The 25,228-nt window shown below is 40.1% G+C and overlaps 2 protein-coding genes across 2 annotated transcripts in view; one reads left to right on the top strand and one right to left on the bottom strand.

The window, feature by feature from the left end:
• Positions 1-301: 301 nt before the first annotated feature.
• On the bottom strand, positions 302-6,803 carry LOC123733113 (uncharacterized). Its single transcript, XM_045712471.2, has 2 exons — positions 6,192-6,803; positions 302-1,616 (listed from the first exon to the last, which is right to left on the bottom strand). Exons 1-2 carry the CDS (start codon positions 6,571-6,573, stop codon positions 730-732), a joined length of 1,269 nt encoding a protein of 422 aa, XP_045568427.2. The 5' UTR covers positions 6,574-6,803; the 3' UTR covers positions 302-729.
• A 13,528-nt stretch (positions 6,804-20,331) lies between these two features.
• LOC145876148 (uncharacterized) overlaps positions 20,332-25,228 on the top strand; it is a 36,883-nt gene continuing 31,986 nt past the window's right edge. Inside the window, exons 1-2 of the mRNA XM_082971937.1 lie at positions 20,332-20,337; positions 23,953-24,431. Coding sequence (XP_082828063.1) covers positions 20,332-20,337; positions 23,953-24,431 — 485 coding nt within the window. The remainder of the gene's footprint in view (positions 20,338-23,952; positions 24,432-25,228) is intronic.

Here is a 25,228-nt window from a genome sequence, read left to right as displayed (position 1 = left end):
ATAATGGGCCTCTGTACGCCTATGTAGATATTCCATTAATAATCATCTGTTTCCAGCTACAATAGTCATTTACAACATTAACAATGTCTACACTGTATTTCAGATCAATTTGATGCTATTTTAATGGACAAAAAATTGCTTTCTTTTAAAAACAAGGTTATTTCTAAGTGACCCCAAACTGTTGAACGGTAGTGTACATCTACATCCTCCCATGTTGCTGAACCACTGATCAATAACTCCCTATTACAGGAAAAAACACTATTTCCATTGGTTGTTAGTACTGTACTGACCTCTCGTCCTCTGTCTCTCTCGTACTCTGCCTTGTGTATTTATCTTCAAAATATTCTTATAGTCCCAACATAGAACCAAATAGACTTCCCAAAAATAATATGGCATTTACTTTATTTCACATTTATTTAATCAGATATGTCAATTGAGAACCAATACGCATTTACAATGACAATCTGAATGAAGAAATACTAATATCAATCTATTTAATAATTAACATGTTTGAAACATCCCAATTATATAGTGAACAACATTTAGGGGTTTACACTTGCATTCAATCAATCTTAAGTTCATAATCAAAACATTTTTTTTTACTCTTTTAATCCGATTTTCGACATGATCATGTCTTGAGCTGGAAAAAACATGTAGACCTATTTTTCAGTATGATTTCATTCATACAATATTATTTAATGTAGAATGAACAAAAACACAATTTCTCAATCAAAAACATAAGTCAGAACACAGCCTCTCTATTCTCTCATGTGATTTCAGGTCCTCTGACTGGGAAAATGTCTTTCCACAATGAGAGCAGTGGTATGTCTTCTCCTCCTGTGTATTAGTATGTTGGAAAGGCTTTTCTCCTGTGTGTGTTCTCTCATGCTTTTTCAAGCTCCCTAACCGGGTAAAACTCTTTTCACATCGGGAACATTTGTAAGGCTTTTCTCCTGAGTGTATTCTCTCATGCGCTTTCAGGCTCCCTCGATGGGTAAAACTCTTTTCACAATTGGAACAGTGGTAAGGCTTTTCTCCTGTGTGTATTCTCTCATGCTCCTTCAGGCTCGCATACCACCTAAAATTCCTTCCACAGTGGGAACAGTGATAAGGCTTCTCTCCAGTGTGTCCCCTCTCATGTGGTTTCAGGCTCCCTAACTGAGTAAAACTCTTTACACAGTGGGAACAGTGGTACGGCTTCTCTCCAGAGTGTCTTCTCATATGTATTTTCAGGTTCCCTAACCCAGTAAATATCTTTCCACACTGAGAGCAGTGGTAGGTCTTCCTATCTTCTGTGTGTATTTCTTCATGTTGTTTCAGGTACCGTAACTGGGTAAACCTCTTTCCACACTGGGAACATTGGAAACTCTTTTCTCTTGTGTGTGTCCTCTCATGCTCTTTTAGGTTCCCTAACTTGGTAAAACTCTTTCCACAGTGGGAGCATTCGTAAGGGTTTTCTCCTGTATGCGTTCTCTCATGTACTTTCAGGTTCCTTAACCACTTAAAACTCTTTTCACACTGGGAACAGTGGTGTTGTCTCGCTGGTTTGGGCGTCTCTGGGTCTGGTTCCCTTGAAGGAGTCTCCCCGCTGTCAGAGTGAGAGTCTGGTCCCTCTCCTACCAAAGACAGAGTATTTAGTTCAATATTAAACAGAGAACTGAATTAAACCTCCATAAAATAAAACTGTCTTCCTGTGAGGCTAGATTCCTCAAAAACCTGAAGTCAGTTTTCAGAACATTACATAATTTAATAAAAACTTGGTGGCTGCCCTAATAATAATAATAATGTAGAACATAAAATCTAATCTTTCTCACATGTTTATAGGCTGAGCAGAGCTCTACAATAGGGAAAGGGGGATACCTAGTCAACTGAATGGATTAAACTGAAATGTGTGTCCCGTATTTAACCCAACCCCTCTGAATCAGAGAGGTGCGGGGGGCTGCCTTAATAGACATCCACGTCATCGGCAGCCAGGGAACAGTGGGTTAACTTCCTTGCTCAGGGGCAGAATGACAGCGTTTTTACCTTGTCAGCTCGGGGATTTGATCCAGCAACCTTTCGGTTACTGGCTCCTACCTGCCAGGCTACATAATGTCGTATTTTAGGCTGAGCAGAGCTCTATAATAATAGATAATGTCATGTTTATAGGCTGAGCAGAGCTGTATAATAATAGATCATGTTTATAGGCTGAGCAGAGCTGTATAATAATAGATAATGTCATGTCTATAGGCTGAACAGAGCTCTATAATAATAAATAATGTCATGTTTACAGGCTGAGCACAGCTCTATAATAATAGATAATGTCATGTTTACAGGCTGATCAGAGCTCTATAATAATAGATAATGTTTATAGGCTGAGCAGAGCTCTATAATAATAGATCATGTTTATAGGCTGAACAGAGCTCTACAATAATAGATAATGCCATGTTTATAGGCTGATCAGAGCTCTATAATAATAGATAACGTCATGTTTATAGGCTGATCAGAGCTCTATAATAATAGATCATGTCATGTTTATAGGCTGAGCAGAGCTCTATAATAATAGATAATGTCATGTCTTCAGGCTGATCAGAGCTCTATAATAATAGATAATGTCATGTTTATAGGCTGAGCAGAGCTCTATAATAATAGATAATGTCATGTTTACAGGCTAATCAGAGCTCTATAATAATAGATAATGTCATGTTTACAGGCTGATCAGAGCTCTATAATAATAGATAATGTCATGTTTCCAGGCTGATCAGAGCTCTATAATAATAGATAATGTCATGTTTACAGGCTGATCAGAGCTCTATAATAATAGATAATGTCATGTTTATAGGCTGAACAGAGCTCTATAATAATAGATAATGTCATGTTTATAGGCTGAGCAGAGCTCTATAATAATAGATAATGTCATGTTTATAGGCTGAACAGAGCTCTATAATAATAGATAATGTCATGTTTATAGGCTGAGCAGAGCTCTATAATAATAGATCATGTCATGTTTACAGGCTGATCAGAGCTCTATAATAATAAATAATGTCATGTTTATAGGCTGAACAGAGCTCTATAATAATAGATCATGTTTATAGGCTGAGCAGAGCTCTATAATAATAGATCATGTTTATAGGCTGATCAGAGCTCTATAATAATAGATAATGTCATGTTTATAAGCTGAGCAGAGCTCTATAATAATAGATAATGTTTATAGGCTGATCAGAGCTCTATAATAATAGATCATGTTTATAGGCTGAGCAGAGCTCTATAATAATAGATAATGTCATGTTTATAGGCTGAGCAGAGCTCTACAATAATAGATAATGTCATGTTTACAGGCTGAGCAGAGCTCTACAATAATAGATAATGTCATGTTTACAGGCTGATCAGAGCTCTATAATAATAGATAATGTCATGTTTATAGGCTGAGCAGAGCTCTATAATAATAGATCATGTTTATAGGCTGATCAGAGCTCTATAATAATAGATAATGTCATGTTTATAGGCTGAGCAGAGCTCTATAATAATAGATAATGTCATGTTTATAGGCTGATCAGAGCTCTATAATAATAGATAATGTCATGTTATAGGCTGAACAGAGCTCTATAATAATAGATAATGTCATGTTATAGGCTGATCAGAGCTCTATAATAATAGATAATGTCATGTTTATAGGCTGAACAGAGCTCTATAATAATAGATCATGTTTATAGGCTGATCAGAGCTCTATAATAATAGATAATGTCATGTGTATAGGCTGATCAGAGCTCTTTAATAATAGATAATGTCATGTGTATAGGCTGATCAGAGCTCTATAATAATAGATAATGTCATGTTATAGGCTGATCAGAGCTCTATAATAATAGATCATGTTTATAGGCTGAGCAGAGCTCTATAATAATAGATAATGTCATGTTTATAGGCTGAACAGAGCTCTATAATAATAGATCATGTTTATAGGCTGATCAGAGCTCTATAATAATAGATAATGTCATGTTTATAGGCTGATCAGAGCTCTATAATAATAGATCATGTTTATAGGCTGAACAGAGCTCTTTAATAATAGATAATGTCATGTTTATAGGCTGATCAGAGCTCTATAATAATAGATCATGTTTATAGGCTGAACAGAGCTCTATAATAATAGATAATGTCATGTTATAGGCTGATCAGAGCTCTATAATAATAGATAATGTCATGTTTATAGGCTGATCAGAGCTCTATAATAATAGATAATGTCATGTTTATAGGCTGATCAGAGCTCTATAATAATAGATAATGTCATGTTTATAGGCTGATCAGAGCTCTATAATAATAGATCATGTTTATAGGCTGATCAGAGCTCTATAATAATAGATAATGTCATGTTATAGGCTGATCAGAGCTCTATAATAATAGATAATGTCATGTTATAGGCTGAACAGAGCTCTATAATAATAGATCATGTTTATAGGCTGATCAGAGCTCTATAATAATAGATAATGTCATGTTTATAGGCTGATCAGAGCTCTATAATAATAGATAATGTCATGTTTATAGGCTGAGCAGAGCTCTATAATAATAGATAATGTCATGTTTATAGGCTGAGCAGAGCTCTATAATAATAGATAATGTCATGTTTATAGGCTGAACAGAGCTCTATAATAATAGATCATGTTTATAGGCTGAGCAGAGCTCTATAATAATAGATAATGTCATGTTATAGGCTGATCAGAGCTCTATAATAATAGATCATGTCATGTTATAGGCTGATCAGAGCTCTATAATAATAGATAATGTCATGTTTATAGGCTGATCAGAGCTCTATAATAATAGATAATGTCATGTTTATAGGCTGATCAGAGCTCTATAATAATAGATAATGTCATGTTATAGGCTGATCAGAGCTCTATAATAATAGATAATGTCATGTTATAGGCTGATCAGAGCTCTATAATAATAGATAATGTCATGTTATAGGCTGATCAGAGCTCTATAATAATAGATCATGTTTATAGGCTGATCAGAGCTCTATAATAATAGATAATGTCATGTTATAGGCTGATCAGAGCTCTATAATAATAGATAATGTCATGTTTATAGGCTGATCAGAGCTCTATAATAATAGATCATGTTTATAGGCTGATCAGAGCTCTATAATAATAGATAATGTCATGTTATAGGCTGATCAGAGCTCTATAATAATAGATAATGTCATGTTTATAGGCTGATCAGAGCTCTATAATAATAGATCATGTTTATAGGCTGAACAGAGCTCTATAATAATAGATAATGTCATGTTATAGGCTGATCAGAGCTCTATAATAATAGATAATGTCATGTTTATAGGCTGAGCAGAGCTCTATAATAATAGATAATGTCATGTTATAGGCTGTATTTGATCCAATGTAAATAACATTTTGTTGGTGTCCCACTTCATCTCTAAAGTAATAATTACCATATTTTCTAAATGATAATTCTTTAGTTCAGCCTTTCCTTGAAATGGCTATTTTATTTTATGTTTTTTTGTAGACTTACAAACGTTTGCTAATATGTTCAGTCTCCCCAAAACGCTTGTCCTTTTGCTAATATGTTCAGTCTCCCCATAACACATGTCCATTTCATGTCAATAATGCATCTTATTTTATGTATTTCTCCAACATTATTTAGAAATCTGCTTTTTGTTGGTATACACGCAAGGCCTACAATAGACACACGTCAAAAGTTTCATTTATAACTTGTTTGCCATTCTGTGAGACAATTAAGTTGTGATTTTGTGGTGGGAGGGACTCTGATGGTATACACATGTTACAGTTAAGCAATAAGACCAGAGGAAGTGTGGTATATGGCCAATATAGCACGGTTAAAGACTGTCCTTATGTACAACATAACACAGAGTACCTGGATACAGCCCTTAGCCGTGGTATATTGGCCATCTATCACTGAGGTGTCTTATTGCTATTATAAACTGGTTACCAACGTAATCAGAACAGTAAAAATACATGTTGTCATACCCATGGTATACGGCCTGATATACCACGGCTGTCAGCCAATCAGCATTCAGGGATTTAATCACCCATTTTAAAATGTAGCTTCAACATTATATTATAACATAAATTCCTATAGTACAGAACAACATTTTCAAGTATAGAATTTCAGTAGCATGCTGCTTTAAAACAACACATTCGTTCAAAACCTTTGCAGTTAGAGCTCGTTTTTAAGACAGTACTTACTGGTGGTAATCAGATCTCCTGACTCCTCTGTCAATATGACAGTTCTCTCTCCCTGTTTCCCCTCCTTCACTTCAAAAACTACATCCTCCTCTTTCACCTCTTCCTCTTCTTTCACAGTAACATCCTCCTCCTCTTTCACTCTGAACGCGTCTTCCTCTTGTTTAACTGAAACGTCTTTCTCTTCTTCTTTCACTGTAACAGCCTCACCCTCTACTTCTTGTTTTACTGTGACATCCTCCTCTTCCTCTTCCTCCTCTTCTTTTACTGTAACAGCCTCCTCTTCCTTCTCCTCTTTCACGACAATGTTCAGCCCCAGAGCTTCTTTCTCCGTCCAGCAGACCTCCTCTTCTTTAACAGGAGGGGAGTAGTTTAGGGAGCTCATGTTCGGGGATGTTAGCTAGCTAGCTAGTTAGCATGAGCGACTAGTTTAGTGCTAGGCTAATTTATCAAGCCAGCTAGTTGACTAACAATGTACCTATAACATTTAAATGGGGGCAATTAACTAGATGTCAGAAGTATATTTAAAAAACAGAGGCAAATATGCACAGAAACAGTCTAAATGTTTCGGCTGTTGGCTACCGAGGTGGCTGACTAGATGTTGTTGAAGAAGTGTTCCGTCCACTAGATTTTACGTCACGCTGCAGCGTCGCCTGAAAGACGCACATCGCCGTCTGCTGACTGGAGGGAAACGCAGTTGTTGTTGCACACAAATGTATTTTTCATTCCTTTCATTAAATAATAATATTATATTGAGACGTTCAAAAAGAGCAGTGCATATTTTGAGTGAGAATTTAAAACATACTGTGCTTCACATCTGTATTTAAGGCAGTTTCATATTCATTCATTTAAAGAAACCCACTGGTCACACTGGTTGAATTATCTGTCAAACTAGGAACTCCGCAGCCTAGTTGAACAGTGATCTATGTTCTATGAACGCTGCTGGGAGCAAACTGGAGAGTAGCTAGAGGAAAACAAACCTAACTGCATGTCCAGGCCCTGGTATATCACCAGACTGTACAAACCTAACTACATCCCCAGTCCCTGGTATATCACCAGACTGTACAAACCTAACTACATCCCCAGTCCCTGGTATATCATCAGACTGTACAAACCTAACTACATCCCCAGTCCCTGGTATATCACCAGACTGTACAAACCTAACGGCATCCCCAGTCCCTGGTATATCATCAGACTGTACAAACCTAACTGCATCCCCAGTCCCTGGTATATCATCAGACTGTACAAACCTAACTGCATCCCCAGTCCCTGGTATATCACCAGACTGTATACAAACCTAACTGCATCCCCAGTACCTGGTATATCACCAGACTGTATACAAACCTAACTGCATCCCCAGTCCCTGGTATATCACCAGACTGTACAAACCTAACTGCATCCCCAGTCCCTGGTATATCACCAGACTGTATACAAACCTAACTGCATCCCCAGTCCCTGGTATATCACCAGACTATACAAACCTAACTGCATCCCCAGTCCCTGGTATATCATCAGACTGTACAAACCTAACTACATCCCCAGTCCCTGGTATATCACCAGACTGTACAAACCTAACTGCATCCCCAGTCCCTGGTATATCATCAGACTGTACAAACCTAACTGCATCCCCAGTCCCTGGTATATCACCAGACTGTACAAACCTAACTGCATCCCCAGTCCCTGGTATATCACCAGACTGCATACAAACCTAACTGCATCCCCAGTCCCTGGTATATCACCAGACTGTACAAACCTAACTACATCCCCAGTCCCTGGTATATCATCAGACTGTACAAACCTAACTACATCCCCAGTCCCTGGTATATCACCAGACTACATACAAACCTAACTACATCCCCAGTCCCTGGTATATCATCAGACTGTACAAACCTAACTACATCCCCAGTCCCTGGTATATCACCAGACTATACAAACCTAACTGCATCCCCAGTCCCTGGTATATCATCAGACTGTACAAACCTAACTACATCCCCAGTCCCTGGTATATCACCAGACTGCATACAAACCTAACTGCATCCCCAGTCCCTGGTATATCACCAGACTGTATACAAACCTAACTGCATCCCCAGTACCTGGTATATCACCAGACTGTATAAAAACCTAACTGCATCCCCAGTCCCTGGTATATCACCAGACTGTATACAAACCTAACTGCATCCCCAGTCCCTGGTATATCACCAGACTGTACAAACCTAACTACATCCCCAGTCCCTGGTATATCACCAGACTATACAAACCTAACTGCATCCCCAGTCCCTGGTATATCATCAGACTGTACAAACCTAACTACATCCCCAGTCCCTGGTATATCATCAGACTGTACAAACCTAACTGCATCCCCAGTCCCTGGTATATCACCAGACTGTACAAACCTAACGGCATCCCCAGTCCCTGGTATATCATCAGACTGTATACAAACCTAACTGCATCCCCAGTCCCTGGTATATCACCAGACTGTACAAACCTAACTGCATCCCCAGTCCCTGGTATATCACCAGACTGCATACAAACCTAACTGCATCCCCAGTCCCTGGTATATCACCAGACTGTACAAACCTAACTGCATCCCCAGGCCATGGTATATCACCAGACTGTACAAACCTAACTACATCCCCAGTCCCTGGTATATCACCAGACTGTACAAACCTAACTGCATCCCCAGTCCCTGGTATATCACCAGACTGTACAAACCTAACTGCATCCCCAGTCCCTGGTATATCATCAGACTGTACAAACCTAACTACATCCCCAGTCCCTGGTATATCATCAGACTGCATACAAACCTAACTACATCCCCAGTCCCTGGTATATCACCAGACTGTACAAACCTAACTGCATCCCCAGTCCCTGGTATATCACCAGACTGTACAAACCTAACTGCATCCCCAGTCCCTGGTATATCACCAGACTGCATACAAACCTAACTGCATCCCCAGTCCCTGGTATATCACCAGACTGTACAAACCTAACTACATCCCCAGTCCCTGGTATATCACCAGACTGTACAAACCTAACGGCATCCCCAGTCCCTGGTATATCATCAGACTGTATACAAACCTAACTACATCCCCAGTCCCTGGTATATCACCAGACTGCATACAAACCTAACTGCATCCCCAGTCCCTGGTATATCATCAGACTGTACAAACCTAACTACATCCCCAGTCCCTGGTATATCATCAGACTGTACAAACCTAACTGCATCCCCAGTCCCTGGTATATCACCAGACTGTACAAACCTAACTGCATCCCCAGTCCCTGGTATATCACCAGACTGTATACAAACCTAACTGCATCCCCAGTCCCTGGTATATCATCAGACTGTACAAACCTAACTACATCCCCAGTCCCTGGTATATCATCAGACTGTATACAAACCTAACTGCATCCCCAGTCCCTGGTATATCACCAGACTACATACATACATAATGGGTGTGTCCCAGGATAAATGCACCTCTTCCCCGTTCATTGAGGAGACTCTCTCCATGCAGACACAGACAGATTTTGGGTGTCTGCGTTGGCACCTTTCAACACCCCTCATTATCACATGTATACACGCGACCACTCACTTACACTACTGACTAAACACACACCATTGTTCATTGTATTTACTTTACTTCAGTTAATAAATATATTTTGTTATTCTTTATCTCCACGTTGTCTCACGTTTTGTTACGGTCTTCGAGCCGGTTCGTGACACTATGGTCAGCGAGCTGGAGCTATTAGCCTAACCAGCGCAGCCAATCAGCACGGCTATGGTCAGCGAGCTGGAGCTATTAGCCTAACCAGCGCAGCCAATCAGCACGCCTATGGTCAGCGAGCTGGAGCTATTAGCCTAACCAGCGCAGCCAATCAGCACGGCTATGGTCAGCGAGCTGGAGCTATTAGCCTAACCAGCGCAGCCAATCAGCACGGCTATGGTCAGCGAGCTGGAGCTATTAGCCTAACCAGCGCAGCCAATCAGCACGGCTATGGTCAGCGAGCTGGAGCTATTAGCCTAACCAGCGCAGCCAATCAGCACGGCTATGGTCAGCGAGCTGGAGCTATTAGCCTAACCAGCGCAGCCAATCAGCACGGCTATGGTCAGCGAGCTGGAGCTATTAGCCTAACCAGCGCAGCCAATCAGCACGGCTATGGTCAGCGAGCTGGAGCTATTAGCCTAACCAGCGCAGCCAATCAGCACGGCTATGGTCAGCGAGCTGGAGCTATTAGCCTAACCAGCGCAGCCAATCAGCACGGCTATGGTCAGCGAGCTGGAGCCTAACGAATGGAGACCAGTTACAACCTAAATAACAAAACCCAACTAAAACATGACTGCAGATCAGAAGAGACATACAGAATGATGGCAGGGAAAATCACAGCATTTAGAACAGACACATTTTATACGTAGCAGCACAGCCTTTATGTCATTATTATAGATGGTATCCCACACCGTAGCAGCATAGCCTTTATGTCATTATTATAGATGGTATCCCACACCGTAGCAGCATAGCCTTTATGTCATTATTATAGATGACATCCCACACCGTAGCAGCATAGCCTTTATGTCATTATTATAGATGACACACCGTAGCAGCATAGCCTTTATGTCATTATTATAGATGGTATCCCACACCGTAGCAGCATAGCCTTTATGTCATTATTATAGATGGTATCCCACACCGTAGCAGCATAGCCTTTATGTCATTATTATAGATGGTATCCCACACCGTAGCAGCATAGCCTTTATGTCATTATTATAGATGGTATCCCACACCGTAGCAGCATAGCCTTTATGTCATTATTATAGATGGTATCCCACACCGTAGCAGCATAGCCTTTATGTCATTATTATAGATGGTATCCCACACCGTAGCAGCATAGCCTTTATGTCATTATTATAGATGATGTCCCACACCGTAGCAGCATAGCCTTTATGTCATTATTATAGATGGTATCCCACACCGTAGCAGCATAGCCTTTATGTCATTATTATAGATGGTATCCCACACCGTAGCAGCATAGCCTTTATGTCATTATTATAGATGATGTCCCACACCGTAGCAGCATAGCCTTTATGTCATTATTATAGATGGTATCCCACACCGTAGCAGCACAGCCTTTATGTCATTATTATAGATGGTATCCCACACCGTAGCAGCATAGCCTTTATGTCATTATTATAGATGGTATCCCACACCGTAGCAGCATAGCCTTTATGTCATTATTATAGATGACATCCCACACCGTAGCAGCATAGCCTTTATGTCATTATTATAGATGACATCCCACACCGTAGCAGCATAGCCTTTATGTCATTATTATAGATGACATCCCACACCGTAGCAGCACAGCCTTTATGTCATTATTATAGATGGTATCCCACACCGTAGCAGCATAGCCTTTATGTCATTATTATAGATGGTATCCCACACCGTAGCAGCATAGCCTTTATGTCATTATTATAGATGACATCCCACACCGTAGCAGCATAGCCTTTATGTCATTATTATAGATGGTATCCCACACCGTAGCAGCATAGCCTTTATGTCATTATTATAGATGGTATCCCACACCGTAGCAGCAAAGCCTTTATGTCATTATTATAGATGACGTCCCACACCGTAGCAGCATAGCCTTTATGTCATTATTATAGATGGTATCCCACACCGTAGCAGCATAGCCTTTATGTCATTATTATAGATGGTATCCCACACCGTAGCAGCATAGCCTTTATGTCATTATTATAGATGGTATCCCACACCGTAGCAGCATAGCCTTTATGTCATTATTATAGATGGTATCCCACACCGTAGCAGCATAGCCTTTATGTCATTATTATAGATGGTATCCCACACCGTAGCAGCATAGCCTTTATGTCATTATTATAGATGGTATCCCACACCGTAGCAGCATAGCCTTTATGTCATTATTATAGATGGTATCCCACACCGTAGCAGCATAGCCTTTATGTCATTATTATAGATGACATCCCACACCGTAGCAGCATAGCCTTTATGTCATTATTATAGATGACATCCCACACCGTAGCAGCATAGCCTTTATGTCATTATTATAGATGACACACCGTAGCAGCATAGCCTTTATGTCATTATTATAGATGGTATCCCACACCGTAGCAGCATAGCCTTTATGTCATTATTATAGATGGTATCCCACACCGTAGCAGCATAGCCTTTATGTCATTATTATAGATGGTATCCCACACCGTAGCAGCATAGCCTTTATGTCATTATTATAGATGGTATCCCACACCGTAGCAGCACAGCCTTTATGTCATTATTATAGATGGTATCCCACACCGTAGCAGCATAGCCTTTATGTCATTATTATAGATGACATCCCACACCGTAGCAGCATAGCCTTTATGTCATTATTATAGATGACATCCCACACCGTAGCAGCATAGCCTTTATGTCATTATTATAGATGGTATCCCACACCGTAGCACGTAGCAGCATAGCCTTTATGTCATTATTATAGATGGTATCCCACACCGTAGCACGTAGCAGCATAGCCTTTATGTCATTATTATAGATGATGTCCCACACCGTAGCAGCATAGCCTTTATGTCATTATTATAGATGACATCCCACACCGTAGCAGCATAGCCTTTATGTCATTATTATAGATGGTATCCCACACCGTAGCAGCATAGCCTTTATGTCATTATTATAGATGGTATCCCACACCGTAGCAGCATAGCCTTTATGTCATTATTATAGATGGTATCCCACACCGTAGCAGCATAGCCTTTATGTCATTATTATAGATGATGTCCCACACCGTAGCAGCATAGCCTTTATGTCATTATTATAGATGATATCCCACACCGTAGCAGCATAGCCTTTATGTCATTATTATAGATGATATCCCACACCGTAGCAGCATAGCCTTTATGTCATTATTATAGATGGTATCCCACACCGTAGCAGCATAGCCTTTATGTCATTATTATAGATGGTATCCCACACCGTAGCAGCATAGCCTTTATGTCATTATTATAGATGGTATCCCACACCGTAGCAGCATAGCCTTTATGTCATTATTATAGATGGTATCCCACACCGTAGCAGCATAGCCTTTATGTCATTATTATAGATGACATCCCACACCGTAGCAGCATAGCCTTTATGTCATTATTATAGATGGTATCCCACACCGTAGCAGCATAGCCTTTATGTCATTATTATAGATGGTATCCCACACCGTAGCAGCATAGCCTTTATGTCATTATTATAGATGACATCCCACACCGTAGCAGCATAGCCTTTATGTCATTATTATAGATGGTGTCCCACACCGTAGCAGCATAGCCTTTATGTCATTATTATAGATGACATCCCACACCGTAGCAGCATAGCCTTTATGTCATTATTACACAGGAAGGAGCAATGAATGGACAGTTCATTTATTTCCAAAGCTGCAATGATGGGACACACACAGTATGGATGAATGATCAGTAGTGACGGGATATAAATAGCACTCCCATAGCAATTCTCCATAAATCTGCCCTATAATATACTAACAAAAAACAATCAAGATGTCTGTCAAAGTTATTGTGATCATATAGTGGATTTAACAATTCCTACTAATTTCTAATTTACTATAATAAAATAAATACATAGTTTCCATGTGTAATCTCATATTCACAACATCAGAATAAACTGTCATCCATTTTAGTATCAAAATATATCAAATTAACCTGAAATATTACTCAATGTCCCCCTCTGGTGGTGAAGAAGTATAATCCACCTAAACTAACAGAACCGGGCTGATAAACTGGCTGGTGTTCATGAGTTTATAAAACACATACTTTATACATGTCATAAATTACCTGCATTGATGAGACACACAGTGTGGATGAATGATCAGTAGTGACAGGATATAAATAGCACTCCTAAAGAAGATGCAGTGTGGATGAATGATCAGAATATAAATAGCACTCCTAAAGAAGATGCAGTGTGGATGAATGATCAGGATATAAATAGCACTCCTAAAGAAGATGCAGTGTGGATGAATGATCAGAATATAAATAGCACTCCTAAAGAAGATGCAGTGTGGATGAATGATCAGGATATAAATAGCACTCCTAAAGAAGATGCAGTGTGGATGAATGATCAGTAGTCGACAGGATATAAATAGCACTCCTAAAGAAGATGCAGTGTAGATGAATGATCAGGATATAAATAGCACTCCTAAAGAAGATGCAGTGTGGATGAATGATCAGTAGCGACAGGTTATAAATAGCACTCCTAAAGAAGATGCAGTGTGGATGAATGATCAGGATATAAATAGCACTCCTAAAGAAGATGCAGTGTGGATGAATGATCAGGATATAAATAGCTCTCCTAAAGAAGATGCAGTGTGGATGAATGATCAGGATATAAATAGCTCTCCTATAGAAGATGCAGTGTGGATGAATGATCAGGATATAAATAGCTCTCCTATAGAAGATGCAGTGTGGATGAATGATCAGGATATAAATAGCACTCCTAAAGAAGATGCAGTGTGGATGAATGATCAGGATATAAATAGCATTCCTAAAGAAGATGCAGTGTGGATGAATGATCAGTAGTGACAGGATATAAATAGCACTCCTAAAGAAGATGCAGTGAGGATGAATGATCAGTAGTCGACAGGATATAAATAGCACTCCTAAAGAAGATGCAGTGTGGATGAATGATCAGGATATAAATAGCATTCCTAAAGAAGATGCAGTGTGGATGAATGATCAGTAGTGACAGGATATAAATAGCACTCCTAAAGAAGATGCAGTGAGGATGAATGATCAGGATATAAATAGCACTCCTGAAGAAGATGCAGTGTGGATGAATGATCAGGATATAAATAGCATTCCTAAAGAAGATGCAGTGTGGATGAATGATCAGTAGTGACAGGATATAAATAGCACTCCTAAAGAAGATGCATTTTCCAGTTTGCTACCAACTTGAAAGAGGGAACTTTAGCATAAAACCCACATGGAAAACTGACATTCGGCAAATAACATATAAAGAGGGGCCAAACCAACAACAGAAGTTACTAAAACATAAATTGCTAATGTATGATTTAAAAGGTGGATTTTATGATCTAATGTCAACTTTATACATTTCTATCCCAGGACCACCCAATTTTCAAATTCTCCATAAATCTGCTGTGGATTACCCAGAATCCCATACCTTTATCACTGAATGTAATGTAAACACACGAGCAGCAGTCTAAGGTCCTGCATCTCAGTGGTAGAGGCATCACTACAGACCCGGGATCAAAACTACAGACACGGGTCCGTTATTGTAAATAAGAATTTGTCCTTAGCTGGTTTGCCTTGTTAAATAAAGGTTAAATAAATGTTTTAAATGTAACTTCATTACACCGTTACACTGGCATACAAACCCGGTAGCATAGAGTTGATAATACATATGACGTTGGAAAATAGTGCATTGTGGGTAGTTTAGAAGATTTCCCTAAATAAGTTAATACTGTAACGACCCTGGGTTTATAAGCACGGATATTGACTCTGCCGTTCGAGCTTTTGCGGCACAGTCGATAGCGCGCTGGACTTCGGGCTTGAAGGTCGAGGGTTCGAGACCTGCTCCCTGCTGTTTCATTACAATACATTTGTAATAACGCAAAAAACATAACTGTTTGTCCTTATAGGGAACCAGATCGTGACTACAACTAGCTTACTAAGTCTTTAACCACACTGTGTTGTTACACTGGTGAGTAAAAAAATCTTCCTACAATCAAACTTGTCTGAAAATAAAATAGACATTTTACTCTACTGCGTTACCCACTCCAGTCAGCAGATGGCGGTCTGGGAATTTAAGGTAATGCTGTTGGTGTGACGTATAATCTAGTGGACGGAACGCTTCTTTCAACAGCAACAACAGTTATTCAGCCACCTCGGTAGCTTGCTAGACAAAATAGCCGAACCAATAAAGCTCTTTAGATGCTTTAGTGTATATTAGCCACTGTGTTTTAAACCCACTTCTGTCGTCTAGTTAGTTATCCGTTTTAATTTCATATTTACGGTGTTTTTGTTATTGATCAGCTAGCGGGCTGGTTAAGTTAGCATTAGCTTAGCTAACATCCCCGACCATGAGCTCACCAAGCTACTCTCCTCCTGCTAAAGAAGAGGTCTGCTGGACGGAGAAAGAGGGACTGTGGCTGAACGTTTTCGTGAAAGAGGAGAAGGAAGAGGAGGCTGTTTCAATACAAAAACAAGTAGAGGGTGAGGCTGTAACTGTGAAAGAAGAAGAGAAAGACGTTTCAGTGAAAGAAGAGGAAGTCGCGTTCAGAGTGAAAGAGGAGGAGGATGTTACAGTAAAAGAAGAGGAGGATGCAGTTTATGGAGTGAAAGAGGAAGAGGGGGAGATGACTGTTACATCGATAGAGGAGGAAACTGGACATCTGGGCCCGGTTTCCCAAACGCATCTTAAGGCGTCCAATGGTTCTAACGGTGAATTTAGCCATAAGATGGTTTTGAGAAACCGTTCCCTGATTAACACTAGTAAGTACTGTCTTAAATACAGAGGCACAAACTCTGCAGTTGTTGAACTGATGTGTGGTGTTAAAGCGGAAATATGCAATAGCTACATCCATATTTAGACTTTTTACATTATTTATTTATAGCCATTGATTCTTGAAGAATATAACACATGCCTCATGAGCTTAGTTCAACTGTTGTACCCCATCAGAACCCCAAATAAGCTTTTTTTACTCCAATGTTTAGAAACAATGTAAATCAACACTGTATAGCCTCAACATAGTTAAAACTATAATGTTGATATCATGGATGGTCAGTCCTTGCATCCATAGGTCTGTCTATGAATTTGAGAGTAGTTACATTTCTCCAGCCCCATCATCATCTTATTACCAAACTAGTGGTGGAATGACAGCTTTGTTGTTGTTTCAACTGCAGATTGGTTGATAGATGTGTGGCTATTTTATAGGGATAACCTAGGATTTAAATAGCAAAAAATTATCAGCCCTGAGGCTTGGTTTGGTAAACAGCTGAGGGATGGGGGATGGAGAAATGTAACCACTCTCAATTTCATAGAGAAGCTATTGTAGCAACCGTAACCCAACACCTAGCTACCTCCTCAAGAAGTTCAGACATCTTGACATAACAGTTATAAGGTGTTGGCTTGACAGTTGCTGGACCCAGGTTTGAGTCTAGCTCAGGACCTCCCCCTGAATTCACTACACTATAAATACAAAGACTGGCCATCCATGATGTCATAATGATAGTTTTAACCAGATTTCACAGCTATACAGAAGATATAAGGCTTGTTTACAAACAGTGGCGTTATACAAGCTTATGTTTTGGTTTCTGGTGGGGTAATACAGTTTGAGGCATTTATAAGTTATATTCTTCAAGAATCAATGGTTATATAGTAAATGGGTGTTTACAGATGGGCTATGTACAGGTGCAGTGATCTGTGAGCTGCTCTGACAGCTGGTGCTTAAAGCTAGTGAGGGAGATATGAGTCTCCAGCTTCAGAGATTTTTGCAGTTCGTTCCAGTCATTGGCAGCAGAGAACTGTAAGGAAAGACGACCAAAGGAGGTGTTGGCTTTGGGGGTGACCAGTGAGATATACCTGCTGGAGCGCATGCTACGAGTGGGTGGTGCTATGGTGACCAGTGAGTTGAGATAAGACGGGGCTTTACCTAGCAGAGACTTGTAGATAACCTGTAGCCAATGGGTTTGGCGACGAGTATGAAACGAGGGCCAACCAACGAGAGCGTACAGGTCGCAATGGTGGGTGGTATATGGGACTTTGGTGACAAAACGGATGGCACTGTGATAGACTGCATCCAGTTTGTTGAGTAGAGTTTTGGAGGCTATTTTATAGATGACATCACCGAAGTCGAGGATCGGTAGGATGGTCAGTTTTACGAGGGTATGAAGGATGCTTTGTTGAGATATAGGAAGCCGATTCTAGATTTAATTTTGGATTGGAGATGCTTAATGTGAGTCTGGAAGGAGAGTTTACAGTCTAACCAGACACCCAGGTATTTGTAGTTGTCCACGTATTCTAAGTCAGAGCCGTCCAGAGTAGTGATGCTGGACGGGCGAGCAGGTGCGGGCAGTGATCGATTGAATAGCATGCATTTAGTTTTACCTGCGTTTAAGAGCAGTTGGAGGCCACGGAAGGAGAGTTGTATGGCATTGAAGCTCGTTTGGAGGTTAGTTAACTTCTCTAGGGCCAGTGGGACGATTTCGTCCCACCTACGTAACAGCCAGTGGCGCGTTATTCAAATACCTTAGAAATGCTATTACTTCAATTTCTCAAACATATGACTATTTTACACCATTTTAAAGACAAGACTCTCGTTAATCTAACCACACTGTCCGATTTCAAAAAGGCTTTACAACGAAAGCAAAACATTAGATTATGTCAGCAGAGTACCCAGCCAGAAATAATCAGACACCCATTTTTCAAGCTAGCATATAATGTCACATAAACCCAAAAGACAGCTAAATGCAGCACTAACCTTTGATGATCTTCATCAGATGACAACCCTAGGACATTATGTTATACAATACATGCATGTTTTGTTCAATCAAGTTCATATTTATATCAAAAACCAGCTTTTTACATTAGCATGTGACGTTCAGAACTAGCATACCCCCCGCAAACTTCCGGTGAATTTACTAAAAATGTACTAAATTACTCACGATAAACGTTCACAAAAAGCATAACAATTATTTTAAGAATTATAGATACAGAACTCCTCTATGCACTCGATATGTCCGATTTTAAAATAGCTTTTCGGTGAAAGCACATTTTGCAATATTCTAAGTAGATAGCCCGGCATCACAGGGCTAGCTATTTAGACACCCAGCAAATTTAGCACTCACCAAACTCAGATTTACTATAAGAAAAATGTTATTACCTTTGCTGTTCTTCGTCAGAATGCACTCCCAGGACTTCTACTTCAATAACAAATGTTGGTTTGGTCCCAAATAATCCATAGTTATATCCAAATAGCGGCGTTTTGTTCGTGCGTTCAAGACACTATCTGAAAGGGTAAATAAGGGTTACGCGCCCGACGCGTTTTGTGACAAAAAAATTCTAAATATTCCATTACCGTACTTCGAAGCATGTCAACCGCTGTTTAAAATCAATTTTTATGCAATTTTTCTCGTAAAAAAGCGATAATATTCCGACAGGGAAAGCGTGTTTACGTTCAAAGAGAGAGAAAGTAAAAGCATGGGATCCCCTCGTGCACGAGCCTCAGTCTGATGGCCCTCTGATCGACTTCCATCCAAACGCGCTAAAGTTTTTCAGCCAGCGGCTGGAATTACATCATTCAGCTTTTTCCCGGGTTCTGAGAGCCTATGGGAGCCGTAGGAAGTGTCACGTTACAGCAAATATCCTAAATTTTCTTTAAACAGAGCCAAGAAGCCCAAGGAATGGTCAGAGAGGGTACTTCCTGTTTGGAATCTTCTCAGGTTTTTGCCTGCTATATGAGTTCTGTTATACTCACAGACACCATTCAAACAGTTTTAGAAACTGTAGGGTGTTTTCTATCCAAAGCCAATAATTATATGCATATTCTAGTTTCTGGGCAGTAGTAATAACCAGATTAAATCGGGTACGTTTTTTATCCGGCCGTGTAAATACTGCCCCCTAGCCCTAACAGGTTAACACAGTGTCCAAAGAGGGGCCAGAAGTATACAGAATGGTGTCATCTGCGTAGAGGTGGATCAGAGACTCACCAGCAGCAAGAGCGACATCATTGATGTATACAGAGAAGAGAGTCGGCCTGAGAATTGAACCCTGTGGCACCCCCATAGACTGCCAGAGGCCCGGACAACAGGCCCTCCGATTTGACACACTGAACTCTATCAGAGAAGTAGTAGGTAAACCAGGCGAGGCAATCATTTGAGAAACCAAGGCTGTCGAGTTTGCCAATAAGAATGTGGTGATTGACAGAGTCGAAAGCCTTGGCCAGGTCGATGAATACGGCTGCACAGTAATGTCTCTTATCGATGGCGGTTATGATGTCGTTGATGTAGTTAGTATGCCAAAAGTTCCCGGATGTCGTACTAAATTCGCCAAAATATGACGTATACACGCAGTACTTTAGGGCCCATAATGCAATTCTTCATGAAATGGACGTAGCTTCACATCATTTTCAGATTTGAAGAAAATGGCGGAAAATATGCAGCCGAAGTCCAATGAGAGCCGAAACAAATTCATTGCTTTAACTAATTATGACAAATGTTAAGAACATGTTAAGCAATATAATAAAGACATTTCTTTTCAAGTAAGTTACCTTACACGATATTTTGGCTGACAATTTGCTTGCATGTTATTACAGCAGTATGTACCGGCATGTTAAAACCTCTCTGGGGTAGGTGGGACGCTACCGTCACACCTCGCCAACAGCCATTGAAATAGCAGGGCGCCAAATTCAAAACAACAAAAATCTCATAATTCAAATTTCTCACACATACAAGTATTATACACCATTGTAAAGGTACACTTCTCATTAATCCAACCACAGTGTCCGATTTCAAAAACACTTTACGGCGAAAGATTATGTTAGGACACCACCTAGACAAGAAAAACCACACAGCCATTTTCCAAGCAAGGAGAGGCGTCACAAAAACCAGAAATATAGCTAAAATTAATCACTAACCTTTGATGATCTTCATCAGGTGGCACTCATAGGACTTCATGTTACACAATATATGTATGTTTTGCTCGATAAAGTTCATATTTATATCCAAAAACCCCATTTTACATTGGCATGTAATGTTCAGAAATGTTTTGCCTCCAAAACCCCCGATGAATGAGCACATCAATTTACAGAAATACTCATCATAAACGTTGATAAAAGATACAAGTGTTATGCATAGAATTAAAGATATACTTCTCCTTAATGCAACCGCTGTGTCAGATTTCAAAAAAGCTTTACGGCGAAAGCACACTTTGCAATAATCTGAGTACAGCGCTCAGACACCAAAACAAGCCATACAGATACCCGCCATGTTGTGGAGTCAACAGAAGTCAGAAATACCATTATAAATATTCACTTACCTTTGATGATTTTCATCGGAATGCACTCCCAGGAATCCCAGTTCCACAATACATGTACGTTTTGTTTGATAAAGTTCATGTTTATGTCCAAATACCTCCATTTTGTTCGCGCGTTAGGTTCACTATTCCAAATGCAGAAGGCGCGCGCACTAAAGTCCAGACGAAAAGTCAAAAAAGTTCTATTACAGTTTGTAGAAACACGTCAAACGATGTGTAGAATCAATCTTTAGGATGTTTTTATCATAAATCTTCCATAATATTCCAACCGGACAAGTCCTTTGTCTTCATAAAGGAAAGAGAACTGAGCTCGTGCTCATGGCTGCGCACATAACTAAAATAAGACACCTGACTCAATCAGCTCTTATTCTCTCCCCATTCACAGTAGAAGCCTGAAACAACGTTCTAAAGACTGTTGACATCTAGTGGAAGCCTTTGGAAGTGCAATATGACCCCATAGACACTGTATATTGGATGTTAAATAGGCAATCTCTTGAAAAACTACAAACCTCAGATTTCCACACTTCCTGGTTGGATTTGCCTGACATATGAGTTCTGTTATACTCACAGACATTATTCAAACCGTTTTAGACACTTCAGTGTTTTCTATCCAAATCTACTAATTATATGCATATTCTAGCTTTTGGGACTGAGTAGCAGGCAGTTTACTCTGGGCATGCTTTTCATCCGGACGTGAAAATACTGCCCCCTACCCCGATGAAGTTAAGCATTTCCAATCCAAAATTAAATCTAGAATCGGCTTCATATTTCGCAACAAAGCCTCCTTCACTCACACTGCCAAACATACCCTCGTAAAACTGACTATCTTATAAATCCTTGACTTCGGCGATGTCATTTTCAAAATAGCCTCCAACACTCTACTCAGCAAACTGGATGCAGTCTATCACAGTGCCATCCGTTTTGTCACCAAATCCCCATATACCACCCACCACTGCGACCTGTATGCTCTCGTTGGCTGGCCTTCTCTACATATTCGTCGCCAAACCCACTGGCTCCAGGTCATCTATAGGTCTTTGCTAGGCCGCCTTCACTCAGCTCACAGGTCACCATAGCAACACCCACCCATAGCACGCACTCAAAGAGGTATATCTCACTGGTCATCACCAAAGCCAACACCTACTTTGGACACATTTCTTTCCAGTTCTCTGCTGCCAATGACTTGAACGAATTGCAAAAATCGCTGAAGTTGGAGACATATATCTTCCTCACTAACTTTAAGCATCAGCTATCTGAGCAGCTAACCGATCGCTGCAGCTGTACACAGTCCATCTGTAAATAGTCCATCCAACTGCCTACCTCATCCCCATGTTTTTATTTACTTTTTTGCTCTTTTGCACACCAGTATTTCTACTTGCACATCATCATCTGCACATCTATCACTCCAGTGTTCATTTGTTAAATTGTAATTACTTCGCTACTATGGCCTATTTATTGCCTTACCTCCGTACTCCATTTGCACACACTGTATATAGATTTTTCTATTGTGTTATTGACTGTACGTTTGTTTATTCCATGTGTAACTCTGTGTTGTTTGTGTCGCACTGCTTTGCTTTATCTTGGCCAGGTCGCAGTTGTAAATGAGAACTTGTTCTCAACTGGCCTACCTGCTTAAATAAAGGTGAAAAACAAAATGTAATTAAAAATAAATTTAAAAAATCATAACTTTATTGACAACACCCAAATGGATACGGTCATTAACTCGGTTCTTAATACTGTAGCAAACATTATATTAAGCAGGACATTCAAGCGAGCTTTACAATTATAATCCAAAGTAGCGTGAAATGCACTCATAAGCAACCTGGAAATGGAAGTTACTTCCCTGAGTTTTTCCCCATTCACATTCAGAATACATTGTGAAAAACTAAAATCTTTGCTCACCATTTTTGCTCCAGGCAGATATACTACATCCATAACTATCGGTTTCCTCATTACCAGATATACTACATCCATAACTAGTGGTTTCCTCATTAGCAGGGAGGAGTTTCTGCAATCAAATTGCCCTCGTGCCGCAATTTTAGCAAACACAGAAAGGGGCCTATATTGGAGACCAAAAGTCGTCTGGCACACTGCTTAGAGTTTCAACAACATGAATAACTTATTTCTAGCCTACAATCATCGATGTTACTACTTATGTGAAAACAAGACAAAATATGACTATTCTTGCTCATTTTAAGACCATTGTTAAATAATTTTAACATTCATTACAGACGTCAATTGTTGTATAACATCATGGCTACGCTGTTGGCATCACCTTTTACAGTGGATTACCGCTGTTGTGGGCCTTTAATCATCTGTCTGACTTTGTTGTTCACACAGGAGAGATACTTAACTATCGTGGATCCTCTGGGGAGTCTCAACAACCTCATGATGCTGAAGAGGCAGAGAAGAGTCTCTCCAGATCAGAACACCTCAAGAAACACCTGCAGAGATCCACAGGGAAGAGAACTCACTGCTGCTCTGACTGTGGGAAGAGATTCACCTCATCAGGCATTAAAATTCATCAGATAATTCACACAGGAGAGAAACCTTATAGCTGTGGTCAGTGTGGGAAGCGTTTTGGTCTATCTGGAGGTCTGACAGTGCACCAGAGAACACACACAGGAGAGAAACCTTATAGCTGTGATCAATGTGGGAAGAGTTTTACTACATCTGGCTCTCTGACTTTACACCAGAGAACCCACACAGGAGAGAAACCTTATAGCTGTGGTCAATGTGGGAAGAGTTTTAGTACGTCTGGCTCTCTGACTTTACACCAGAGAACCCACACAGGAGATAAATCTTATAGGTGTGGTCAATGTGGGAAGAGGTTTACTCAGTCAATCAGCCTGATATCACACCAGAGAACACACACAGGAGAGAAACCTTATAGCTGTGATCAATGTGGGAAGGGTTTTAGTATGTCTGGCTCTCTGACTTTACACCAGAGAACACACACAGGAGAGAAATCTTATAGCTGTGGTCAATGTGGGAAGAGTTTTGCTGCACCTAGCACACTGACTCGACACCAGAGAATACACACAGGAGAGAAACCTTTTAGCTGTGATCAGTGTGGGAAGAGTTATGGTCGATCTGGAGAGCTGACAGTGCACCAGAGAATACACACAGGAGAGAAATCTTATAGCTGTGATCAATGTGGGAAGAGTTTTAGTAAGTCTGGCTCTCTGACTTTACACCAGAGAACACACACAGGAGAGAAATCTTTTAGCTGTGATCAGTGTGGGAAGAGTTTTGGTCGATCTGGAGAGCTGACAGTGCACCAGAGAATACACACAGGAGAGAAACCTTTTAGCTGTAATCATTGTGGGAAGAGTTTTGGTCGATCTGGAGAGCTGACAGTACACAAGAGAATACACACAGGAGAGAAATCTTTTAGCTGTGATCAGTGTGGGAAGAGTTTTGGTCGATCTGGAGAGCTGACAGTACACAAGAGAACACACACAGGAGAGAAACCTTATAGCTGTGACCAGAGATAATCTGATAAAAGACCTCTGATCAAATATCAGAAAATACATGAAGGAGTTGTTAAATGATATCAATATATTTTAATGATGTCACAATGTAGAACCCTAAACGTTTGCCCCCTGTTCTATTGATTTCAACATGATATGGATATTAGCCTCAGGGGGAAAATCCAGGCTCTGAAATGGAAGAGTTACTATTTATGTGATTTAACAAAAAGTGACTAACAAAAAAAGAGCTGTGTTACATTTACAGCATTGGTGACCCACTTGAATCAAAATGTAGCCAGCTGTTTTCTACCAGTTGTCCTCTAACCAGGGATGTACACATTATTCCCAGATTCCGTGTGGTTTTTGAGCTGTTAGTTTTAACAGGACGTGCAACCTCATCTCCCTCCTCTCGCACAATTTATTTCAACATGATATCGATGAGTGATGACAAATAAGTGTTATGTTCCTTTGTTTAGTGACCCCTACATTTAAATGCATC

This window comes from Salmo salar, unplaced genomic scaffold (genome assembly GCF_965601325.2).
Source record: "Salmo salar unplaced genomic scaffold, fSalSal1 ptg000465l, whole genome shotgun sequence".
Taxonomy (NCBI): Eukaryota; Metazoa; Chordata; class Actinopteri; order Salmoniformes; family Salmonidae; genus Salmo; species Salmo salar.
This window is presented reverse-complemented; position numbering and strand designations above follow the sequence as displayed.